Here is a 22,371-nt window from a genome sequence, read left to right on the forward strand (position 1 = left end):
ATTTTAACTTGAATTAAGTTTTAAAAAGTGCTAATTTAAAAATCAAATCGACGCGTGTAGATTAACAAAGATTTTATACAATTAGAAAGACTGGTAATTTTAAATTTTAACAAGCAGTGTAACAGCTACGTGAGTGATACACACCTGATGATGGCCATTTAGGGCCGAAACATGTAGTGTGGAGGAGGAAAAGAAGTAAAAACTACAATAAAATTTGTTGCACTTAAGACGGTATTTATCCATATATATTGTGTGAGTGTAACAGGATGCTGAAATATAATATTTAGTCCAGAATATTTGTTATACATTGTTCTAGATAAGATTTTGTAAAATATTAAATATCCAGTACAGTTTTCTTTCTAACGTGTATCAGGAAGCAAAAAATAGTCTTGTGGACACTCTGGCCAGTCCTGGAGGACCATGCATTGAGAGCCATTGTTTTAGTGCAAGGACATCTTTAGTCTCAAAGAAAGTAATTTCTTTTATATTTTTGTCGTTCATTCATCTTCCTTTCCTTCATAACTTTGATATTTTTGTCTTCCCTCACCTGTCTCCATATACTTGTTTGTGTGATTGAAGGCCCATAGACGGTAGAATACACTGTTTCATTTTTTTATGAAATCAGAATGGTCGATTAGATATAACTGTAACCTAGATGTCATAGAAATACAAGATTTGGATGACATGAGAAACTCGAGCCCTGTTTGTGTCACTCCTGACTTTTTGTCATAAATAGATTTTAAGAGGACAGGTGATGAAGTAACCCATTCACCTACAGCTGAAACACAGGTACCCTGTTCTAGGTAATTTTTTTGGGGGGGGGGAGACATGGTTGTACAGTGACTTACTAGTGCTTCTGACATGGCCTCACCCCACCTGCCTTTACATTTCTCACATTATATAGTGAATTTAAATTTAGTAAATAACCTGCACTGGTTTAAGAAGTTTTTGACTTTCCAGAACTTTTATATCAATTTAGTGCCATTGTGGTCAAGAGAATAATCAGTGTTCACGGTTTTCCAGTGCCATAATTAATTTATGCACAACAGCTTTGTGTATTTGTTACATAATTAATTAGTTCAGAAATTAATCTGATATTGATTATGTAATTTTATTTATTCGTGTAGAAAAAGTTTCTTCAACTTCATTTTCATGCAAAGAAATTATGTTATAATGATATACAGCAAGTTTTTTAAGGAAATGTAATTAATGTAATTTAGCATAATTGTCATGAAAACTTAAATTGGCATAGCAATAGCCATCCTCCTGAAATTCATTATACCCAGATATCACTGTATAATTTAATGAGCTGTAAGGTGAAACTGATAAGACCTTCTGGAACTTTTTTATATTGATTTTAAGACTTTTTAAACTTGACTTTGTATATATTCAAAGTGGACACAAGAATCTTGTATTACAGAGTACATCGATGAAGTTGTCTGACTGGAAAGTCTTATGTGAGCTGGTAGTGTGGTCTGTCTACCAAAGTATGTGTTCACCCCTTTCTTATGGATGCCAGTACTTGAAATGGAATATGTTATTATATAATTGTTGTGAAAAATAAAAAAAATCTCTATGCCTGGCAGTTTTTCTTTGAGACTAAGCATAAAATTGTAAGCTGTTTAGATATTTGGAAGGAATAAGTTATTTAATTTTCAGATTGTGGGCATTTAAATTGTGAAATTGTTTTATTTATCTGCTTTCTGCATATAGTGTCACGTAAATGCTTATGTTTTAACCAGATTGAAGGGTGTGCACGGCTATAACAGAGGTTCTTCCCTGCAACTGATCACTTTGCCAAAATTTGTTTAAATTTTTTTATTACATTCAGATTGTTTTTGTAAACTGTATCTTTCAAAATACCCCTTAAGGGTAAGGGTCTGACTGCCTATATCCAAATCATTCAGAGAAAGAGATTAGGTAACACTTTGTCGAGCTGCTCATTGAACATATCCAGCACTGCATTCACAGTCTCTGGCTGAGCCCCATACTGTTGATAAATTTTTCTCTGAAATTGACACTCGTTCATTGAAGAAATGGAGTTAATAACTAGCAGTCACAGTGCAGATAGGAAAAATTGGCCCAATGTACCATTTGTTGACCAAGTACACCACACTTTATGTTTTTCTGCATGTAACAGTTTTTCCATTATGTTATGCTGGTGTTCATTGGCCCACTCCAATGTTCTGATTTTTCATGTAGCCATTGAAGTGCGATTGGGCCTTATCTGTAGTCGTATGCTTCAGAGTTCTGGCAGATTGTCTTCCAGAAACATCTTAAAAGTCACCTCTCCTGGCTTTATTGGCCTCACAAAGGGCTTGCAGTATTTCAAATTTGTGCAGGTTCCACGTTGTCCCAGTTGTCATGCACTAGTGTTGCTTCTAAGTTGAGTTGTTGAGGAAGACCAAATACATATTTCTTGCGACTGTTTGCTGGTTGTGAATATTTTGTGGTGTTCTGACAGACCTTACCAGCAATGCCATTCTTATTCTTTATTGCAGTCCAGTTGTTCCAAACTTGTTAACTAATCTGTTTATTGCAGACGTGCTTGGTGCTTTCCTGCACTAAAATGATGTCACTTGGAATTCATGCTTAATTTTGATAACGATAGTCTGGTAAAAATATTTTTGCTAAAACCATACACTGTTCCACTGAGTATGCTGTCTGGATCACTGCTGCATCATGAAGATGTCACAAGGGAAGCACATTCTCCCAAGGCTACTGAATTCAGACACACTGAATACAGTGATATTTGCTATGCAGTTAGGTAATTAGATACAGTTAAAACATGGGCATCTTATACCTTATATATTTTCTTTTTATTTATTATTCCCTTCCGCTCCCTTCCACAGACTTGTGTACCTGTACAGAAAGGTGAAGGGAGTTAACAGATATCTCTCTGCAGACATTGTTGATGCAAGTACATAGTAATGTTAATTTTTATATGACTGTTTCATTTAGTTATTGGTACTGCTTGTGTCCCAGTATAAACTATAACCTAGATCCAAATAATTGCTTGTTATTCTTCTGTTATAGCAACGTATTGCCCAGGAAGTGTTGACAACACTTAAGGAGCACCCAGATGCTTGGACAAGGGTTGATACTATTCTTGAATTTTCTAATAACCAGCAAACCAAATATTATGCACTTCAGATATTGGAACAAGTCATAAAGACACGATGGAAAGTTCTACCCAGGAACCAGTGCGAAGGTAAGGGTTGTTGTATGAGCTTTGTGCATGGATAAGTTGTCGTTCATTGAGTCAGTCATAGATGTACTATACTGTACCATTGTTACCATGACCAGTGTTGTATATAGACTTCATTCAAGTTACATACTTATCAGTTACTTCTAGGCTACATTTTTCAATTTTGCTTGGTCATCACAATCCATATATAAGTTATGGTGTGTCTGGAATAGCTTTGAAAGTGTGACGTGCCTCAAGTAGGCAACCACGTTATAGAAAAGCCAGGTGTGATCAAGATCTCCAGTAAAGCAATTTTGGTTTTATTAATATACAGAAAATGAATCTAGCAACTTTCTGCTGAAGCCATAATGGTCTAAGACAAGGGTCTCCAAACTATGGCCCGTGGGCCACATCTGGCCCGCGATGTGATTTTATCCGGCTCGCGAAAGAATTGTGCAGAAATGCGCCAATTGAACTAATTTTCCAATGAGTACTGGAAAAAAGAAATACTTGTTCATAGATTTCAAATTCATTAATTAAGATTGTGTTTAAAATATATTGATATTCCATATTATGTTAATATTAATGTTATTCACAATTTTACTAATTCTGGACCGTATACTGCGCAGTATTTCTTTGTACTTGTTCGGCTTCGATCAGCAGTGTCACTTCATGACAATATAGGTAGCGCGAGCAGATCGTTACTAGCCGTCTTGTGCACGAGACTTCTTGCAGTGGTGCAGTGTAATTGTAACAGATCATCATCACCGCCGGTGTCTTACTTATTACCATTTTTGTATTAAAGGCAACTTATGCCCAGTTTTGCTCTAACTGTTCCGAGAATTGGTAGCGAGGATTGTTGATAAGGCTACCGGAACTTCAGTCCGTTCTACAACGGCTGGCTTGTAAATTTATCTCCATTTTTGGGACGACATATCCGTGTAAACACACTTTTTCCCAGATGAAGTACATCAAGTCGAAATACAGGGCAAATTTATCCGATGAACATTTAAAGTCGCTACTTGTAATTAGCGTTTCAAAATTTGAACCTCAATTTAATCAGATTTTAAGAATGCAAAAAGAGTTCCATCATTCACATTAATTGTTTTATTATAATTGTGATGAAAATATGAGCAATTGCCGCTTCTGTCTGCTGTCATTAATATATGATAATTTATTCTCACGTACTTTGTATATAGTTATTTAGTTTATGAAATTCTGTGCTTTCAGTAAAACTCATATACCTAGAGTTATTAATTTCTCATTTTATCCGGCCCGTTGAAAGTGCTGAATTACCTAATGTGGCCCGCGTTTCGAAAAGTTTGGAGACCCATGGTCTAAGGTGTTGATGGTGCTACTACATAGATGTTTTACATTTGTTATATGTGCACCTTTTCTATGAATGTATACATCATATTATACTGCTTTGATGAAAGCGTGTAATTAATCCAATCCTAAGTAGGATTTGAGGTTCTCACAGTGGTGATATGAAGAGTTATGTCTTCTGGGATTTAACAGAATGTAATCTGCAGAAGGCCATTCAATGTCATGGAAGGACATATTACACCCATCCTCAGGGTTGAAGACCAGCATGCTGCTGTGGAAGAACATGGGATTATATAGGAAAGGAGGGAACTTGCCAGCTAGGCTATCAGTTTGTATTGGCTCTCTCTGAGAAATGGTGAACCAGTAGGAAAAAAAGGAAGAGCAAACTACTTTGAGCACGTGAAGATGGTCAGTCCATAGACGGGAACCCTGGGGAGAGAAGTTGTGTTTTGGGTAGAGAGCCAAGGAAGGGGGGAGAAAAGTTGTGTGTGGGTTGTGACCTTATGATGGAGGATAAGAAAAGCAAAAAGTAGTGGAGGGGAAGGGAAGGCCCAGGCTTGGTGGGTGCCTCGATGAAGACATTGTGTGCATGGACATTGTATAGAAAATGAGGGTGCCTCAACGTCTGACAACCGTGTGGGCCTCCACAGCTTGTTAGGAATAGCTTAATCCTTTTTCTTTACCTAGATCTCCAGTCAGATGCTGGCATAGTACGTTAGACTGGACTACAGTGACTTTCCACTGCTCCAATCTATTATTCAGTATCATCCTATCATTTGATGTTTTGTAGCCTTCAGATACTGACTGTATAATTAAATAAACCATGAACCTTCGTAAGAGGGCCGATGGTGTGTAGTTACTGGTCGTTTACCAACATATCACAGATGCTGATTGCTTGTCATTGTTAAGTTTTTTCTTTGTATTATTTGATGTATTTTGATGAAGTAGACTTGCTGGCTTAGAGATTCACACCAAAATGTGGGTGTTAATATTTTGTGAGTTTGAGTTAGGCTGTTTATTTGTGGGCTTCTTATTTTGCAACATTGTTTTCTGTCATAAAATCATTGCTTGTAAGAAATATCAGCCTGAAAATTGTTGAATGTGTGTAACACACAAAATTTTAAGCATGGTGATGGCCTTCCTTCATCATGGTGCAACAGGGCAGCTTTGCACATCACTTGCTGCAGATGTTCAGTGAAATGAAATTCATTAAAATATTCATGTTATTTGGATTGTCATTTTTGAGGAAACTACAGGATGGGTCATTGGTAAACACACTCAGTCCTTATTCCTTTCTAGTGTATTCACAAAAACAGTTGCAAAAGTACAACCATTTGCTTCCCTTTTTCTGCTTGTACTCGTATGTACACATGTAAGAACTCCAGGACTGCTGAAATCTAAAATATGATAATGAATTTCACTATAATTGGTGGAGACTTTCTAATTTTGGTTAAAATCAGACATTAGTAATAGATGCTTGACATGAAGACCTGCAAATGTTTGCGCATGCATCTCCAAGTGTAACTCACTAACTATATATATAAGAGAATAATGTTTTTAAAAGGTTGTAGAGAGGAGTGAATCATATTTCATGCCCAGTACACTTGTTTCAATTTTTGAGGTAATTTGACAAAAGTGAGTAAACATGCCAGAACTGAAGAATACAGTGAAACTCCATTAGAATGTGCTTCACTATAATGCGGACTTTGGTATATACCATTGTTCTAGTCATGGCTCCCGAAATTATTCCATTTTATTTTCTTTGTAAAATATTTATTTCAAATTTCATTGCTAATTTTTATCTTTGTAAGCCACTTAGTGCGTGTAATGGGTCACTCTGAGTTGGCAACATGAACTTGTGTGTTATTGTTGATTTGTTGAGGAGACATCAGTGCTTCTCTGTATGAGCTATGGTAATGCCCTCACATGTTGGATTCAGCTTGTCCACTGAAAGAAAATATCAGACTATTTTAAAGAAACACCGATTAAGTGAGGCATGCGTTTAAACCTGAATGTGATACAATTTTTATTCTAATTTGATATATTTGTTGTAAACAAAAACTGTCACATTAAAACATTATCTCTCACAAAACTTTTTGAAATACTGGTTGTTGTCAATAGCCTGGGTCTTCATTCCGTCCTGCAACACCCATGTAATATCATAATTTTACCGTATTTTTTTACTGTGATGTGACACTATGTAGTCTGGAAGAAGTTGTCGGACATGCCTCCATCTACAGGGTTGAAGAATAAGCCAGGAAGAAGGAAGGAGAGCTGTTATTTTATGCACACAGTTCCGACTTTTTGAGAATTTGTATCTGCAGCAGGATATCAATCCATTGTTGGTTATTGGTAGCACTACATATACAAGGTGGTTCAAATATGACCGGGACTGATTTTTTTTTTTAAACCAAAGTTGCCAAACACTTACTTGCACATGTCAGTTTTCAACATACTCCCCTCCAGAGTCAACACATTTTTTCCAACATTCTGGAAGCATCCTGATGCCCTTTTCAGAAAAGTTTTGTGGTTGGCGGTGTATCCACTCCCGAACATTCTGGATGACGGCATCGTTGTCCACAAACCGCATGCCTTGTAAGTCTGATTTGAGCCTTCCGAACAGGTAGAAATCACTTGGTGCCAAATCGGGACTGTACGGCGGAAGTATCAGAAGGTTCCATTTCAATCTCTGGAGGGTTTCCATTGTTGTTTTTGTCGTATGAGGGCGTGCATTGTCTTGAAGGAAGGCTACCCGCTTTCCACCTCTCTTCTGCTTGGATCGGATCTTTTCCTTCACGTCTGTTGCCAGGAGGTCTGAGTAATAAGCTGTGTTGACTGTTCTGGCATCTGTCAGAAAGTCTACATGGATAACCCCCTGCTAGGCCCAGAAGAACGTTGCCATCACTTTTCCTGCCGAACGGCTCCTCTGCATTCTCTTGGGTTTGGGAGAACTGGTATGCTGCCACTCGCGTGATGATTGCTGGGACTCGGGAATGAAGTAGTGCACCCACGTTTCATCGGTGGTCACTCACTATAGACTTCAAAAATGCATCACCTTCGTCTTCAAACTGCTGTAGGAGATGACTGGCAGCTTGTATGCACACCATATTGCTCATGCCTGTCAAAGTGCATGGTACCCACTGTGCATTCACCTTGCGATAGTGCAGATGGTATTTCATGATGTCTTCTACACTACCAACACTGATGGACAACATTGCTCCAAGTTCCTTGATAGTGATGTGCCTATTCTCACGAATAAGTGCGTGTGCATGATGAGTGTTTGGCTTGGTGATGGATGTTCATAGCCGATGATCATGAGTTTCATTCTCCACGCGCTCTCTGCCCTCTTTGAAGCACTTACACCACTCAAACACACGGGTCCATGAGGGACACTCTTCCCCATACTTTTGTTGGAGTCTGTGGTGAATTTCAGCGGATGGGACGTTTTCTCCAATGAGGAATTTTATCACAGTGCATTGTTCCATGCTCCGCGGTACCTTCTGTTCACTCATCACTCTAGCAACTTCCGGAGAGGACTGAACAGGTTCTGACCCTAACAGGAGGGAGGGTGGAGGTTGTGGCTTCACTATCTCAAGGTCGCACAGCTGCTGCTCAGTGCGGCTTGTTTACAAAAAAATCAGTCCCGGTCATATTTGAACCACCTAGCACTTGATAATATCTTGCAGAACTTGAGATCTCATCTATATTTCATGGCAACTTGTTTAAATATTTCAGCAAAGTTCACTGAAAGCAGCAGTGAATGTATTCAGGACTACTAGTGTCACAGCGAGAACTCGCAGTTCCAACATATGCCTCACATGTAAGCAAAGCAAAGAACTGGTTTGACCCCTCTTCACTGATTCATACATTTTGTTTTCAGGAATAAAGAAGTACATTGTGGGTCTGATCATCAAAACATCATCAGATGCAGATATAATGGAGAGAGAGAAGGTGTATCTGAACAAGCTAAACATGATTCTTGTACAGGTAAGACTGTCCTGAACGATCAGCTCTTCTTGTTAGTCATGTAGAATACTTTCCCCTCCCCTACATGAAAGCACTTCTAATTAATGATCACCCCTTAGTTTCAGTTAGCTTGCGATAAGTACCTTGTGGTTGTTCAGTGAAGTTTCCACTAGAGATTTGCATGTATTGAACCAAAATACTTATATCTTGAAGTCTTCTAGATTGCTATATTGTTAATTCTAAATGTGGTCAGATGTAGTGTTTTTGGAAGCACGTAACTGCTGTCATTATACTTTAATGTCATTTACCTGATTATGATAGCTGATGCACCAAACAGGTTGACATAGCTCTAATGCACTAGGCTTGTGTTTTGGAGGTGCTTGATGCATATCTTGGCTAGGATATAGATTATCCTGACTAAGGAATTGTGGTTTTGTGTAACAAAAAAAAAAGCAGCAGCGATGCACTCAGGATTATTAATTGGTATAGTACTATTGGTAAATGGAAAGTGGTATCCATTCTTGAAATAAAATGGATGTCCGAAGTAGTGATAACAAAGAAAACCTGCATGGGTGTCAGTTGGTATAGTGACTTGGCTATGGGCTAGATGACTGGAGAAATGACTTTTAATTATTGGCACTGTCAGCATTTTGATCAGCTCTGGGGCCCATGCATCCTCATTTCCAGTGGGCACTAGAGGCTGTTTACTCAGGGTTAATGAAACTAGAGCATGAAACAGACCTTTTTCTGGAATCTAATGCAGAGGTGAAGTATACATGGAACTGTAACTCCACTCCCTTGTATATCTTCATGCCATGGTGCTTAAGAGGAACAGCTGTTTTTATACTGTTGGGGAAGACCCAGTGTCATAGTATTTGTTTAGTTTAAATACAGTAATGATTGATTTTGGAGCTGTTCTGAATTATTTAAACGACTGTCTAATACATAATGGCTGACAAAATCATGTTTCAAGACCCATAAGGGATTAAATTAACTATATTAGTACAACTGTAAGGTTGAATGCTATTAATATCAAAGCCAGCCAGTCCGTAGCCACTGCATTCCTCGTCTCCTCTGCCCTTCCAAGTCACTTCTATGAAGTACATCGCTGAGATGGCCTCAAGTGGAATGATGTACATTCCAAGTTTCATTATGGTTGGTACAGGCATTCAAGCAGTATTATGGTTTTGCCTCAGACGTTTGTGATGTATTACTAATGGGAGGGGTTTATTCTGTACTGTAGTATGAACCACGCAGCACAATGAACCACATAATATAAACGGCACACATTAACCATTGGCTCCCAACAGTATGAAAGAAGAGGGAATCTGTTTTCAAGGAAAATGGTGACATTACGATACTGACCTGGTGAGCCAATGCAGCAAACAGTAGAAGAAATTTTACAAAGCCTATGTGTGGTCTACTCCAGTAACAAACTCGAAGCTACTCACAGCTTATAACATTTTCAAAGATCATTTTTAAATATGAAATTGTGGATTTAGGATCACCTAAATATTAAATTAGGTTTAACCTATTGTTATGTATATAACTGTATCACATGTACAATTTCTATTCTGATTTTTTTCCTCATTTTATTGTATTTTATTGTTAATTTTAACCAAGTCTAGTCTAAGTTTTTGTCTAGATTGTGAATTGAGTAGAAACCAATATGAACCATTTATAAATATGGGAATGTTAGCGTTGCAGTTCGGTAATAATATGTGTGAAACTTGCAGCACCTGAAGATGACCCATTTAAGTTCGAAACATAGTGTGTACTGTGTAAATAAACAGATAAATAATAAGGTATTGTTGCATTGACAGTAAAAATTATATACGTTTATTGTATGAATGCAGCAGAATGCAATCCTTAAAAATACTTACCTCCAGCTAGTGCTGAAGTCGAGAAAACATGGATCAATATATCCACTTCCTCATACACCTTAATGGTAGGGCTTAATTAGTTCAGCACAGGGACGATTTTACCTTTAATCAAAATAGAAACCATTATAATCAACACGTTTTTGCTAATGAGAAACAAGTTTCGTTATTACACTTTGATAGAAATTTGCAGTCCTGGAACCAAGAAATTAATTGAAAACACTTTCTGCATGATTATTGAAGATTTTCTCATGCAAGAAGTTTCCAGATGCTTCAAAAAGTGGTAGACAGTGACAGGTCTGATGGGTAATGTGGATGGGGCAGGTTTGTAGCTTAATTGATTCAGTTTCTTGAGCATCAGTTGTGAAAATTGCGGTCTGACATCGTGCAGCAAGATCGGTCCTTGTTGATTCATGAATGTTGGCTGTTTTTCACATAACTTTCGGTACACTTTTTTATTTTCTCAATGATACTTCTTCGCAGTAATGGTCTTGCCTGGATTCAGGAATTTGTAGTTAATGACACCAGCTGCAGACCACCAAACGGTGACCATATCTGTCTTTTGATGCAACATTGGCTTTGGCACTTCACTATAGTCAGATCACTATGCAGATTGTCAGCAGTTATCATATAAGGATCATTGTTCGTCACGTCACAATTCAATCACAAAACAGGCCCCCCCCCAGAAAAGCAGCACAGGGCACATTTCATAACAGTGGTTTTTATTATTTTCATTCAGTTTCTGTGGAACCCACTTGTCAGGCTATTTCATTTTTCTGAGATGACTTAAGTGGCAGCTTGACTAAATTAGCCTCCACTATGGCCCTTAGCTAATTGTTGACAGTGGCTGAGAGACATTTGCGACCTTCCTCATCTTCAAAATTCAGATCACCACAACACAGCTTCTTAAACCAAAGTTGAACTGTTTCCTTGCTGAATGTTTTGTTCCAATTTCATGCAGTTTATGCTGTGCTTTGACCAAGTTTGAACTCAAGCAAAATAAATTACACAAGCCCATTTATTCTGCAGTAAGCTTCAGAGTTGCAAATACCAAAACAGAAATTTGTGTTGCAACAACCCAGTAAATAATTTTTCATCTAAGTAAAATATGTTTAAATTTGACACTCAGTGCTCTGGTGATGGGGGATTTAAATATGGATGTTAAAGGTTAAGAAACATTTTGTGATGATGTGGAGTGACTGCAGCTGGCTTAGGTTTGGGTCCAGTGGTGTACTCTTGTGTATACGGTAATGAAGTTTCTGCAAAAAAAAAAAAGATTGTTGATAAATGTGCAGCTACGAGCTACTGTAAAGTGTTGTGAGGCCAGTCTGGCTACAAATAGTATGTGCAGTATAACTTGCAAAATAGAATGGAACTTGGCTACTCTATAGTTTTGTGAGGCTAAAGGAGAGCTGCGTCCATATACTGGCACAAACTGAAGTGACTGTGCTTTTGCTCTCTAGATTATTATTTTGTGAGGTGGTGGCTTAGTGGGATGTTTCCCTCATGACACTGAGCACTGTGCGTTTGGATGGATTCTTATCTTTGTACTTCCAGAGTAGATGTGTGTTTCTGTTTTCTGTCATCAGGTACTGAAGTGCGAGTGGCCGAAGAACTGGGAATCCTTTATTCCTGACATTGTGGGTGCAAGCAAGACCAATGAAAGCCTTTGTCAGAATAATATGGCTATCCTCAAGCTTCTTAGTGAAGAGGTTTTTGACTTCTCCAGTGGTCAGATGACGCAGACTAAAGCCAAGCATCTGAAGGATACCATGTGTTCAGAATTTTCACAAATTTTTCAGCTGTGTCAGTTTGTTATGGTGAGTCTCATTATCATGTCTGTATAAAATATGGGATATCTGAGTAGGAATGACCACAATTCAAGAATTCTCATTCTGAAAGTCAGTGAAGTTACAAGAGTGCAGTTCTCGCCATATGAAAGAGAAACTCTGAATGATTATTAGTGTTGTATGTTGTTTCAAATGCATGTGCAACACATGGAGTGACACAGGTGAGATTGTGAAGCCCAGTCAGCAGTTGCTCTGAGAATGGCATCTGGCCAACACAAGGCTCTGGGTGGGTGGGTGGGGCATTAATGGCAGAAACGAAGTCAGTTCTTCAGATAAGTTCAGAACCCATCCTCCAATAAAAGTGTTCTGTCTTGGGCGAAACAGTTGAAAGCAGTGGGCGATGCCCCATGTGGGTGGAAGACATAAATACAAGTGCTCCAAGGGGATCATTAATGACACTGGCTAGTTTCCACCCTGGTGCCACACAGACCTGGGTAGAGTGTCTTACATCTCGGTTTAGGTGGACCATTGTCCTGCCACCATCCTTTCAGATGATACGCCCCTGTGTGACGACCCCAGGGTTTACTCTTGGAGGGGACTCGTTTTAAGTATGTGGTACTCTACAGTGCGTAGAAAATCCCTGTAACAGGCCATGGAAGCCCATAAGATTGTGAATTGTCAATCCTCACATGTTTTTTGAACAGTTGGCTCACAGGTAGCAGTGAGGTTGTCAACCTTACATGCCAGCCACTCTTTACCCCCAGGAAGATTCTTGGTACCCATTTCTGTTAGAGACCGAGTCAACTCCAGGACCATAGTGCGGCTGGAAAGATTGGGTTAATTGAAAGATCCAGTGACCTCATTGGGAATGGAAGCCATGACCTTCCAGCTTGTAGTGTACTGCCTCAACCAACTGTAATACTGCGTGCCCTGTGTGGTAATTGTAGTACAGTGATGTGCCCATTTAGCATTCCCACATTTATATAAATCTTACATTATTTATATATTTCTTCACAGTTCCAGTCAAAGCCCAATATAAGCAGTATTTTTTTTTCTATAAGTATTGAGTTTCAGTGTAGTATACAGCTTGCAGTTAGTGTACAAAATTTGTTACCTTTTGGATCTTATACCATTGCTTTTTGCATTGTAGTTGTTTTGATTCCCAGTGTTCTTTCAGATAACTTCCATGTAGTGAAGTCCTTGATTCAGTGTAGCAGAATTTATTTTCCAAGAGGTACACTGAATATACATTTGCATACTGTTTCCTTTTGTAGGCCTTGGGGAGCAGTTTTCTGTTATGCTTGTTTGAAATGAATGTGATAGTAATGAAGCATTTTTCTTTTGCCTTTTTAAAGGACAACTCACAAAATGCCCCACTTGTTGGTGCTACATTGGAGACGCTGCTGCGGTTTCTCAACTGGATTCCTTTGGGTTATATATTTGAAACGAAGCTGATAGACGCTCTGATATCTAAGGTATGCTGTTAATGTAAAGTATATACCTGTGTTACTGAAATTGGGACAGTTTTGTATGTATAATGAAACTGTCATGTAATGGCAGTGGAAGGTGCCATTGGTAACATGCTTGCTGGGTTTGAAGTGTTCATGATGGGTGACTGAACAGTATTTCCTGGACTGTAGTACCATGTAGTTCAGAGCTAAGCTTGCTACCTCCTGCTAGTTTCCTGCTTGGCTTAATCTGCAACTGTAAAAATGGAGGTAAATGAAACATCTGCTTTTCTCCGAACTACACGGTGTTACAACCCAGATAACTGTACTCTTTAGTAATATGTTTGTTTATTGTTTCTAGTTCCTTTATGTCCCTATGTTCCGAAATGTGACTCTGAAATGTCTGACGGAGATTGCTGGTGTTACTGTCACAAACTATGATGACATGTTCGTATATATGTTCACACAAACGATGAATCGGTTGGGACAGGTAAGATGTGTGTTTCTTATGTTTTTATAGTGTTTTCATACGAAATCATACCCAACCCTTTCACTGCTGAGTAATTATTGCCTAGCTATACCCAATTAGAGCAATTTTTACAGTTTTCTTTACATATGGGACATGAGAATTCAAGTGGAAATTGAATTAATATGTATAAACTCATATTGTCTGTTATTCAGGAAAGGAGCTCTGTAACTGACTGTATTGAAGGAAGCGATTAATTGTTATTTAGAATTCATTAACTCAGTTCCTGGCTGAGTCAGGGATCTTCTGAGTATTGAGCAGAACCTTTCATCATGGTATAGCTCAGGCAGTTAGTTGCTGGCTTCCCATCACAGAGGCCTGGGTGCAGCCTGTCATCAGGAGCTGTTGTTGTAAACGCATTTGAGGCTACAGTACGAATGGGGGAGACGAATGCGTATAGGATATTGGTGGGAAAGCCAGAAGGAAAGAGACCACAGGGAAGACCAATGTGTAGTTGGGTGGACAATATTAGAATGGATCTTAGAGAGATAGTTTGGGATGGTATGGATTGGATAGATCTGGCTCATGATAGGGACCAGTGGAGGGCTCTTGTGAACACGGTGATGAACCTTCGGGTTCCATAAAATGCTGGGAAATTCTTGAGTAGCTGCAAAATTGGCAGCTCCTCCAGAAGGGCTCAGCTCCATGAGTAAGAAGTAAGTTGAGGCTACAGTGCCAAGAGATCTCAGTCTCACCCCAGTAATGCAACATAAAAAAATCTCTTACTTACATTACTGAATTGTTTGGGAATATCTGTGCATGCCATTTCTACTATCCATACAAGGTGTAATGGAAAGTTGTCGGACTAGGTCAAAAAAGAAATGCTGGCTTAATTTTGGATGCCATCTCCTTCAGAATAGTCTCCTTGGGAACATATTGTCACATATTTCGGTGACTGAGACATGGGTTTGGATAGGTGAATTGGTTTATTGGATTTATTAACAACCTACAGGTCATAACTACAGTCAGTTGTTACACTACTGCTGCTTTACACAGTGTGCTGTCACTCCACACTAATTTCTTCAGTCTATCTGAACTAGTCCTGACGGTGTATAACACGGGAACTGTAAAAAATCTCACTAAATTACACACACTCGATCCCACTGCACTGTAGCACACATAAAGTCTTGAAATTGCACTTTACATCTTCATAGGCCAAGCTCCTGTATTCTTCTGTACTCCAGGTTCCACTTTACTCCATTTGCATGCTTCCACCACCGTTATTTCTATTTCGTAACCCCCTCAACTGAACTCTGCTCACTTATGTAGGTGAGGGACAGGCAGTGCATCACAGTAAACACGTCACGTGATTGCTTCCCACTACTGTTGTGTGACATCACAACGCGCATTGCATAGCAAAGGTCCATCTATGGACATAGAAAATACTATGTAAGATTTGAGGTTTTCAAGGCGGGGACTATGAACAAATCCATTTTCTGGGATGTGGCGCTGTGTAGGTATTGTGCTAATTGACGTTTCATAGGAACGTATCGCCTCCATCTTCAGGGTAGAAGAAAAAAGAAAATCCATGAGTGAGGAACCAGCCTGAGCAGGTGCTGGCAGACTAATGTCTAGTTGAATGAACCCAGCTATATAAGAGCAGGAAGCGAATCATAAAGATGTAGGTAGTTGGCTTAAGTAGCTGTGCTTCTGACTTGTGTATGGGAGACACATGATTCAAGTCTGGGCTGGGACACTGTGCTGACAGGTTTATTGTGATTGACCTCAGTCCGTTCGTGAAAATATCAGGATATTTCAGATTAATCCATTTTCATATTGTTTTAACCTTTTGACGTGGTCATTTAAATTCCGCGGCCGCGGCTCCTGCGGTAATATATTCAGCCGGCCATTTAAATTTTGCTCGAAAATTATTTATTCATCATTGTTCTTAAATTCTATGAGATAGGAACATGAAACTTTCACTAAAATGATCTTAAAAGGTGGTTTTATAACCTTACCTTATAATATGAACCCCCTTTATATCTTCAATGGAAGCATGTTATTTAGTATTTGAGCAGAGAATGGTACGCCTTGAAGGATGAAACTTTCACTAAAATGATCTTAAAAGTTGGTTTTATAACCTTGCCTTATAATATGAGCACCCGGTATCTCGGCTATGTAAGCAGGTGACGCCTTGAAGCATTAGTCTAAACACAGAGCTGGCTCTCGAAACGACCACCAAGGTCAGTACGATAAAATGGCGTCAACTGGAGCGATAATGAGTACTTTTCCCTCCCCCACACACATCCGTATCGTCTCAGGGGGTGACCACAGTGTTCTGCCTTAAATTGTGGCGTATTTCTAAGAAATGGGTGCTATGTACTGTGCGAAAGCAATCGATTTTACGAGAATAACATTTTGGACAACCCTCTTCTAAGAATTCCAATGGAATGTGTTTGTGTGGCCAGCTCAGGGCAATATGATATTATATACAACAGCACACATCACCTCTCTGGTGTTTATTACTTCACAAGCAAAGCAAATACGCCATTGAGTGACGAAACCGCTACAAGAAGCAACACGAATTTGCTGCAAGACAGGCATATGTAACGATGACTTATCTCAGCTAAACTCGTTGGCTTAGTATACTCTGTTCTTGTGACAACAGGCCAGCGAAAAATCTAACAATCTACAGCAAAACCATCAATTATTATGGGCGTTATAACATAGGTGTGCAGCTGGACGAAACATACACGCCGAACCCCCCCAGACGATTTAAATCCCTGACGAAACATACACGACGAACCACGGCAACGGGTTAAGTTTACAGCAATCGTCCTAACAGTTGTCCCTGTATAGCCTGAGATATTAACAGGATTATTAAATAACTGTAAATGAATAGCTATATGCTGAAATGCTGTATAATGTAACTTATGTCTTGAGTTTTATGTGGCTCCTGCTGTAAAGGTAGGACTCTTTAAGACTTGGAATCTTACTGACAGAAGTATAATGTATGGTTCAACATATGTATTTTTCTCACAGATGCTCCCCCTGAATACCAATATTCGAGAAGCATATGCTTGTGGACAAGACCAGGAACAGAATTTCATACAGAATTTAGCAATGTTTCTATGCACTTATTTGAAAGAGCATGGTGCTTTAGTGGAGAAGAAACAGTTAAATGATCTTTTAATGAAGGTAAGAAAGTTATATTGTTTTGGTGGCCTCACAACTGTTACATAGGTGTTCTGTGTTGTAGTTCGTGCTTGATCAGGGCTGGTGTGAATCACTTAAATTCTGGTAATGCTTGCTGCTGTACAGTTCGAAGCCTTTGTCATCTCATCTGTTGTCTAAAAGCATAAAAATTGAAAATACAAAACTATAATTTTGCTTATAGTTTTTTATGTGTGTGGAGCTTGGTGTTCCACACTAAGGGAGAAACATAGGCTGAATGTGTTCAAGAACATGGTTCTGAGGAGAATACTTGGCCCCAAGAAGGACAAAATAATAGCAGGTTGAGAAAAATGCACAATGAGGAGCTTCATAACTTTTTCCCTTCTCCGAATATAATTAGAAGTGTAAAGTCAAGGATGAGCAAATGGGTAGGGCATGTAGCACATGGGAGAGAAGAGGACTGTGTACAGGGTTTTGGTGGGAAAGCCAGGAAGAAAAAGAGACCACTAGGAAAACCCAGACATAGGTGGGTAAAAAATGTTAAAATTAATCTTAGAGAAATGGAATGGGCTGGTAATGAGCTGCATTCAGCTGGCTCAGGATAGGATTAGTGGCAGGCTGTTGTGTGCATGGTAATGAACCTTTGAGTTCCATGAAATGTTCTGAAATTCTAGAATAGCTGAGCAACTGGTGGCTTCTCAGGAAGGGCTCAGCTCTAGTTCAACTTTTCGCCATGGTATATCATTGAAATTCATTTTTGACTGGTACTAGTGACCTGTTTGCTGCATATGTGTAGCTATTTACAGATATTTGGCCATTTGTCCTTCCACTCTCGTTAGCCTGTTTTCCTTTCCACGTGGAAAATAATTAGGCTTATGAGATTACTACGCTTTCACAAAACATGATATGAATGTTGCGACATTAGAGGCCATGTCAACACCATGCCTTTGTGATTTTATGTAGTTGGTAATAGCAGCATGGTGGCTGGATGAACATGTTAACATATTTGATGGGAGCAACAGTAGTACTGCGAAACATATACTTCTGGAATAATTTATATTAATAGACCTTGGAAAATTTTGAACTTTTTTATTGTTACTGGTTTTGGTGGTGGTCTGTTACATATTTACAGTTGATATGAATGAAAAATTCTGCCTCTAGTGGGATTGTGTTGTGTGACCATTTTTGCACAAAACCTGAATGTTAACCTGTGGGCTGCATTGCGCTATTGATTCATTGTGAAGTCAGATTGTCTGAATATGGCACTAAGACACTAACAACACAAAGTTTGTAGGCCTGAAGGCCTGGAACCTCATAGAAGGCTCTGAATGTATGTAATATAGCTCAAAACATGGCAAAAAAGTCTAAATCCGGAAGAATTTTTTATTTTGACATGAAAATGTTGTGTTGTCAACTGTTATGTGATGTTACCCTTCACTTTTTGCCCGTTTCAGGCGCTTCATTACTTAGTCTTGATCTCTGAAGTTGATGAGGTAGAGATCTTCAAGATTTGTCTAGAATATTGGAATGGGTTGAGTGCTGACCTGTATCGGGAGTGCCCATTGACTCCCCAGTCACCCCTCTGCCTGGCAAGAACCAACTCTGCCATTCCACCACGTCGAATGTTCTATAGTGATGTACTTACGAAGGTAGGGCAGGATTACATGTTCTATAGCAGTGGTTCCCAAATGCTTTTAGGACACTGTCCCCTTCTTTCCATAAACTCATCCCATGCCCCTTACCCAACACTGTAAAAAGCAGTCGTCAGAATAGGTGTTTGCATAACCCACTAAGGAATTCAAAACAGTGATATTTAATTACACCTTTATTCAAAATCCAATGAGAACATTTTAGCCTAATTCAACAAAATTGATGAACTTGGTCCAGTGATACATGCTTTTCGAAGTCTGATCGTTATTTAGCAAGAATCTCGGATACCGCGTTTAGTAACCACTTCAGTGTTAGTATATTCTTAATGCAGTGGATGGACCCGATGAAGTGATACTGGTTTGCCATTGAATAGTATAATGTCACTTGGCATGAGTCTTGAATCACCATGTTGCATAATCTGGAGTTGATTCTTTGCTGGTGAGGAGTTGGATGACCTCGATAAAACCATGTTCCACCAAATGTGATGCTGGAAATGCAACAGGGAGCTTCTTAACCACTGTCCATAGTGCAAGGATAGCAATCAGAAATTTCCTTCTGTAACTAGAACTTTAGGCATGATTTCTTAAGCTTTGGCTTCAGCTCAGTTCTTGCTCTGATATGTCACCTTCCCCAGGTATCACCACATTTGAAATGTCCATCAAAAGAAGATCCTCAGATTGCTCAGATACATCTTCATGCAGTAACATATCCAAGTGGTCACAAAAAACTTGTGTATTGTCTTATATCCCACCTCTGTGGTCTAGTGGTCAGAGTTCCTGGGTTCGATTCCCAGCTACCAGATTTTCTGAGAAGTGGTGAATATGGAACAGGGTCCACTCAGCTTCGTGAGGTTAATTGAGGAGATACTTGAATGGGAAAGTAGTGGCTTTGGTCTAGAAAACCAAGATTAAGGGATGTGGGAATCCGTTGCGCTACACCCCTCTGTCTTCAAAAGTTGGCACTAACTTTGCCAACAAGCGGTAGTCGCTCAGTCAGTATAGTTCACTTGCAGACTAAAGGCAACAGAGTTTATTTTTGTTTATGTTTTTGTTCTTGGTTTACTTTGAAATAAACAGTGATGATAGATGTGGCCTTAATATTTCCATGCCTTTGCAAATATTCCTGATAAGTAAGCAGTGTCATGCTTGATCTCTTTGAGTTCATCACTGAGCAGAGCATTTGTGTCCTAAGAAGACCACTCCACAGCAGTGTCACAGAGGTGTGAAAGCATCTTGCACAGTTCGCCTTTTGATAGCGAGTGTACCTCAGTACGAAGCAGCTAACGTTAAAAATCTTCATTCTTAAGATAGAGCTCCCGGAATATTTGATTATTGGGAGCATGGGCTTTAATTTTATTCAGTGCTGTAATGACTTGTACAGGTGATCACTGGGGTTTTTTGCACCCAGATGTTGGCAGTGAAAGACATTGAATGGTGATGATATTTATCCATGATATGTATACAGTTGCCGTCTTGTAGTGCACTCAATTTCACCTGTTACTTCACGACATGTTTCGGCAACATAGTGCCATCATCAGGTGCCCTAATCACGCTAATCTATTTCATTGCTTGCCTTTATAAAAGTATTTAAAAGTGCGTATTTGTCAACTATAATGAATTTACACACACTAAAACTTGTTAAGATTATTCATCTTATGTGTCATAATTAAAACTTGTGTGTGGTTCTTCCACTATGGGGGTCGTTTTTCTTATATTCTGTGTAATGTGATGTGTGTTCCCTTCTTGGCTGCGAGTGTTGTAATGTTCAACAATCGCAGCTAAGAAGGGAACACACATCACAAGACATGGTTTAACCTTTAAGAGCCGGCATATAAACCCCCCACGACTGCGCTGCTGCCGGAGTTAATTTGACCTTTCCCTTTTAATATTGTAGACTTTCAGAAAAAACTACATATTTTCCGTTCTATGCAACTTAGAAATACGAACTAAAAACCGCCTGAAAGAGAATGAAATTTCCTACAATATACCTATGACAATTTTTACAAATAAAAATTAACTGTAATTGTTATGTCATGAAATTCAAAATATACTCTCTATTATATGTGCAATGAAATTCCAAAAGACTTACCCATAAGTTTTTCTTCAAATTTGAGACGTCGTTATATCCAAAATACATTGACACTATACACCAATATGTTTGGTCAGACTGTACACGAGTTTCAACTCGTTGCGTCGTGTAAGTTTACGCTACTATAGATACTGCGTGCGGGAGCGCGGAGAGGCAGAGTTTGCTTCAGCGCGTTGTGAAGGTCACACAGACCTCACTTCTCATACGCTGGTAGACAATCTGGTTCAGTCTCTCGCTTAGCGAACAAACAGGAAGTTATTGTTTCTATCTGGCTGGCCGGACAGTGTTGTCAATGTTCAGTTCCAGATGACTCAATGAAAAATCTTGGCTTCCCCAGAGAAACAGTCCGCCACTGACTCACAAGCTGATAATTCAGACACTCACTAAACACGTCACACTTCCTTGAGAGCTACAGAAGCAGTGATCTGCCCGCACAGAGGAATGTTGGGTCAGCTTTTCTGTGAAGAAGCTTCCACTCTGTTTGGCTGACCAAGTCACAAACAGTCTTACCTACATGTAAACGAAATCGAACCCAGTGCCATGATGAAGGGTTTTATTGTTCAGAGCCAACAACTGGACCTCTGACTTGAACTTGCGTGTGTTTGTTTTGGTTTCAAACTCAACGTCTAACCGTCAGCACTTCTAAAGTGAGCACGTGTCTTGCGTCCAGTATACTGGACTTTCGGCATCTTCGAGGTCACAGGTACCGTCCGGTATACCGGACTTTCGGTCGTTAAAGGTTAATCGATCACTGGGCAGTGAAAGTCAGTATAACTACAGCTGTATAAACACCTGAGACTAGGCTCTGTTGACAGCAGTAACAGGAAAATATGCAATAAAAATTGTGACAAAGCATTCTTAGACCTGAAACTAAGGTAGAAAGAGATGTGTAAGCTTTATGCAACAAACCAACTCCAAGAAAAAACAGTGCACATAATTAATTGGAGAATTTTGTGAAACCTTTTTGTGCCTACTGCTAGGGCCATCTATGGAGTAAGAACTAAACGCTCGAGACTAAACCTTACAGAAACCCATGAAGAATCTGTCACATCATACTGATCTCTCTGAGTTGATAACCTCACTGTGGGTAAGGGGGTCCAGATAGGAGAAGAGGCCAAACTGGGTTGGCTGATCCAGTTTAAGCTTGCCGTATGGGCCGATTCCTTGTATTTCTTATACCTGCTGTTACTTTCAATTTCCAAACTAGCCTCATCCCAGCCTACCCTATGCCCCCCCCCTAAAAATTCCTGACATCAAACTTCAGGTCCCTTCTTCCAGCCATCACTGGAGTTAACAGAATCAGCCACATGGAAGGTCCAGCACTGGCCGTATCTGGAGGCCCTAGTCAAATGTTTCTTCATAATGATTAACTGTTGAAGTAAGCACAAACTTCTTG

At 39.3% G+C, this 22,371-nt stretch overlaps 1 protein-coding gene across 4 annotated transcripts in view; it reads left to right on the forward strand.

The window, feature by feature from the left end:
- The window catches only part of LOC111862693 (exportin-1), a 49,512-nt gene that overhangs the window by 3,246 nt on the left and 23,895 nt on the right, over nucleotides 1-22,371 (forward strand). For all 4 annotated transcript variants that reach the window (XM_023848285.2, XM_023848284.2, XM_023848287.2 and 1 more), the window contains exons 4-10: nucleotides 3,037-3,211; nucleotides 8,394-8,500; nucleotides 11,949-12,179; nucleotides 13,505-13,624; nucleotides 13,959-14,087; nucleotides 17,106-17,261; nucleotides 18,692-18,886. In XM_023848285.2, the coding sequence (XP_023704053.1) occupies nucleotides 3,037-3,211; nucleotides 8,394-8,500; nucleotides 11,949-12,179; nucleotides 13,505-13,624; nucleotides 13,959-14,087; nucleotides 17,106-17,261; nucleotides 18,692-18,886 (1,113 nt within the window). The remainder of the gene's footprint in view (nucleotides 1-3,036; nucleotides 3,212-8,393; nucleotides 8,501-11,948; nucleotides 12,180-13,504; nucleotides 13,625-13,958; nucleotides 14,088-17,105; nucleotides 17,262-18,691; nucleotides 18,887-22,371) is intronic.

This window comes from Cryptotermes secundus, unplaced genomic scaffold, assembly GCF_002891405.2.
Source record: "Cryptotermes secundus unplaced genomic scaffold, Csec_1.0 scaffold5, whole genome shotgun sequence".
NCBI lineage: Eukaryota > Metazoa > Arthropoda > Insecta > Blattodea > Kalotermitidae > Cryptotermes > Cryptotermes secundus.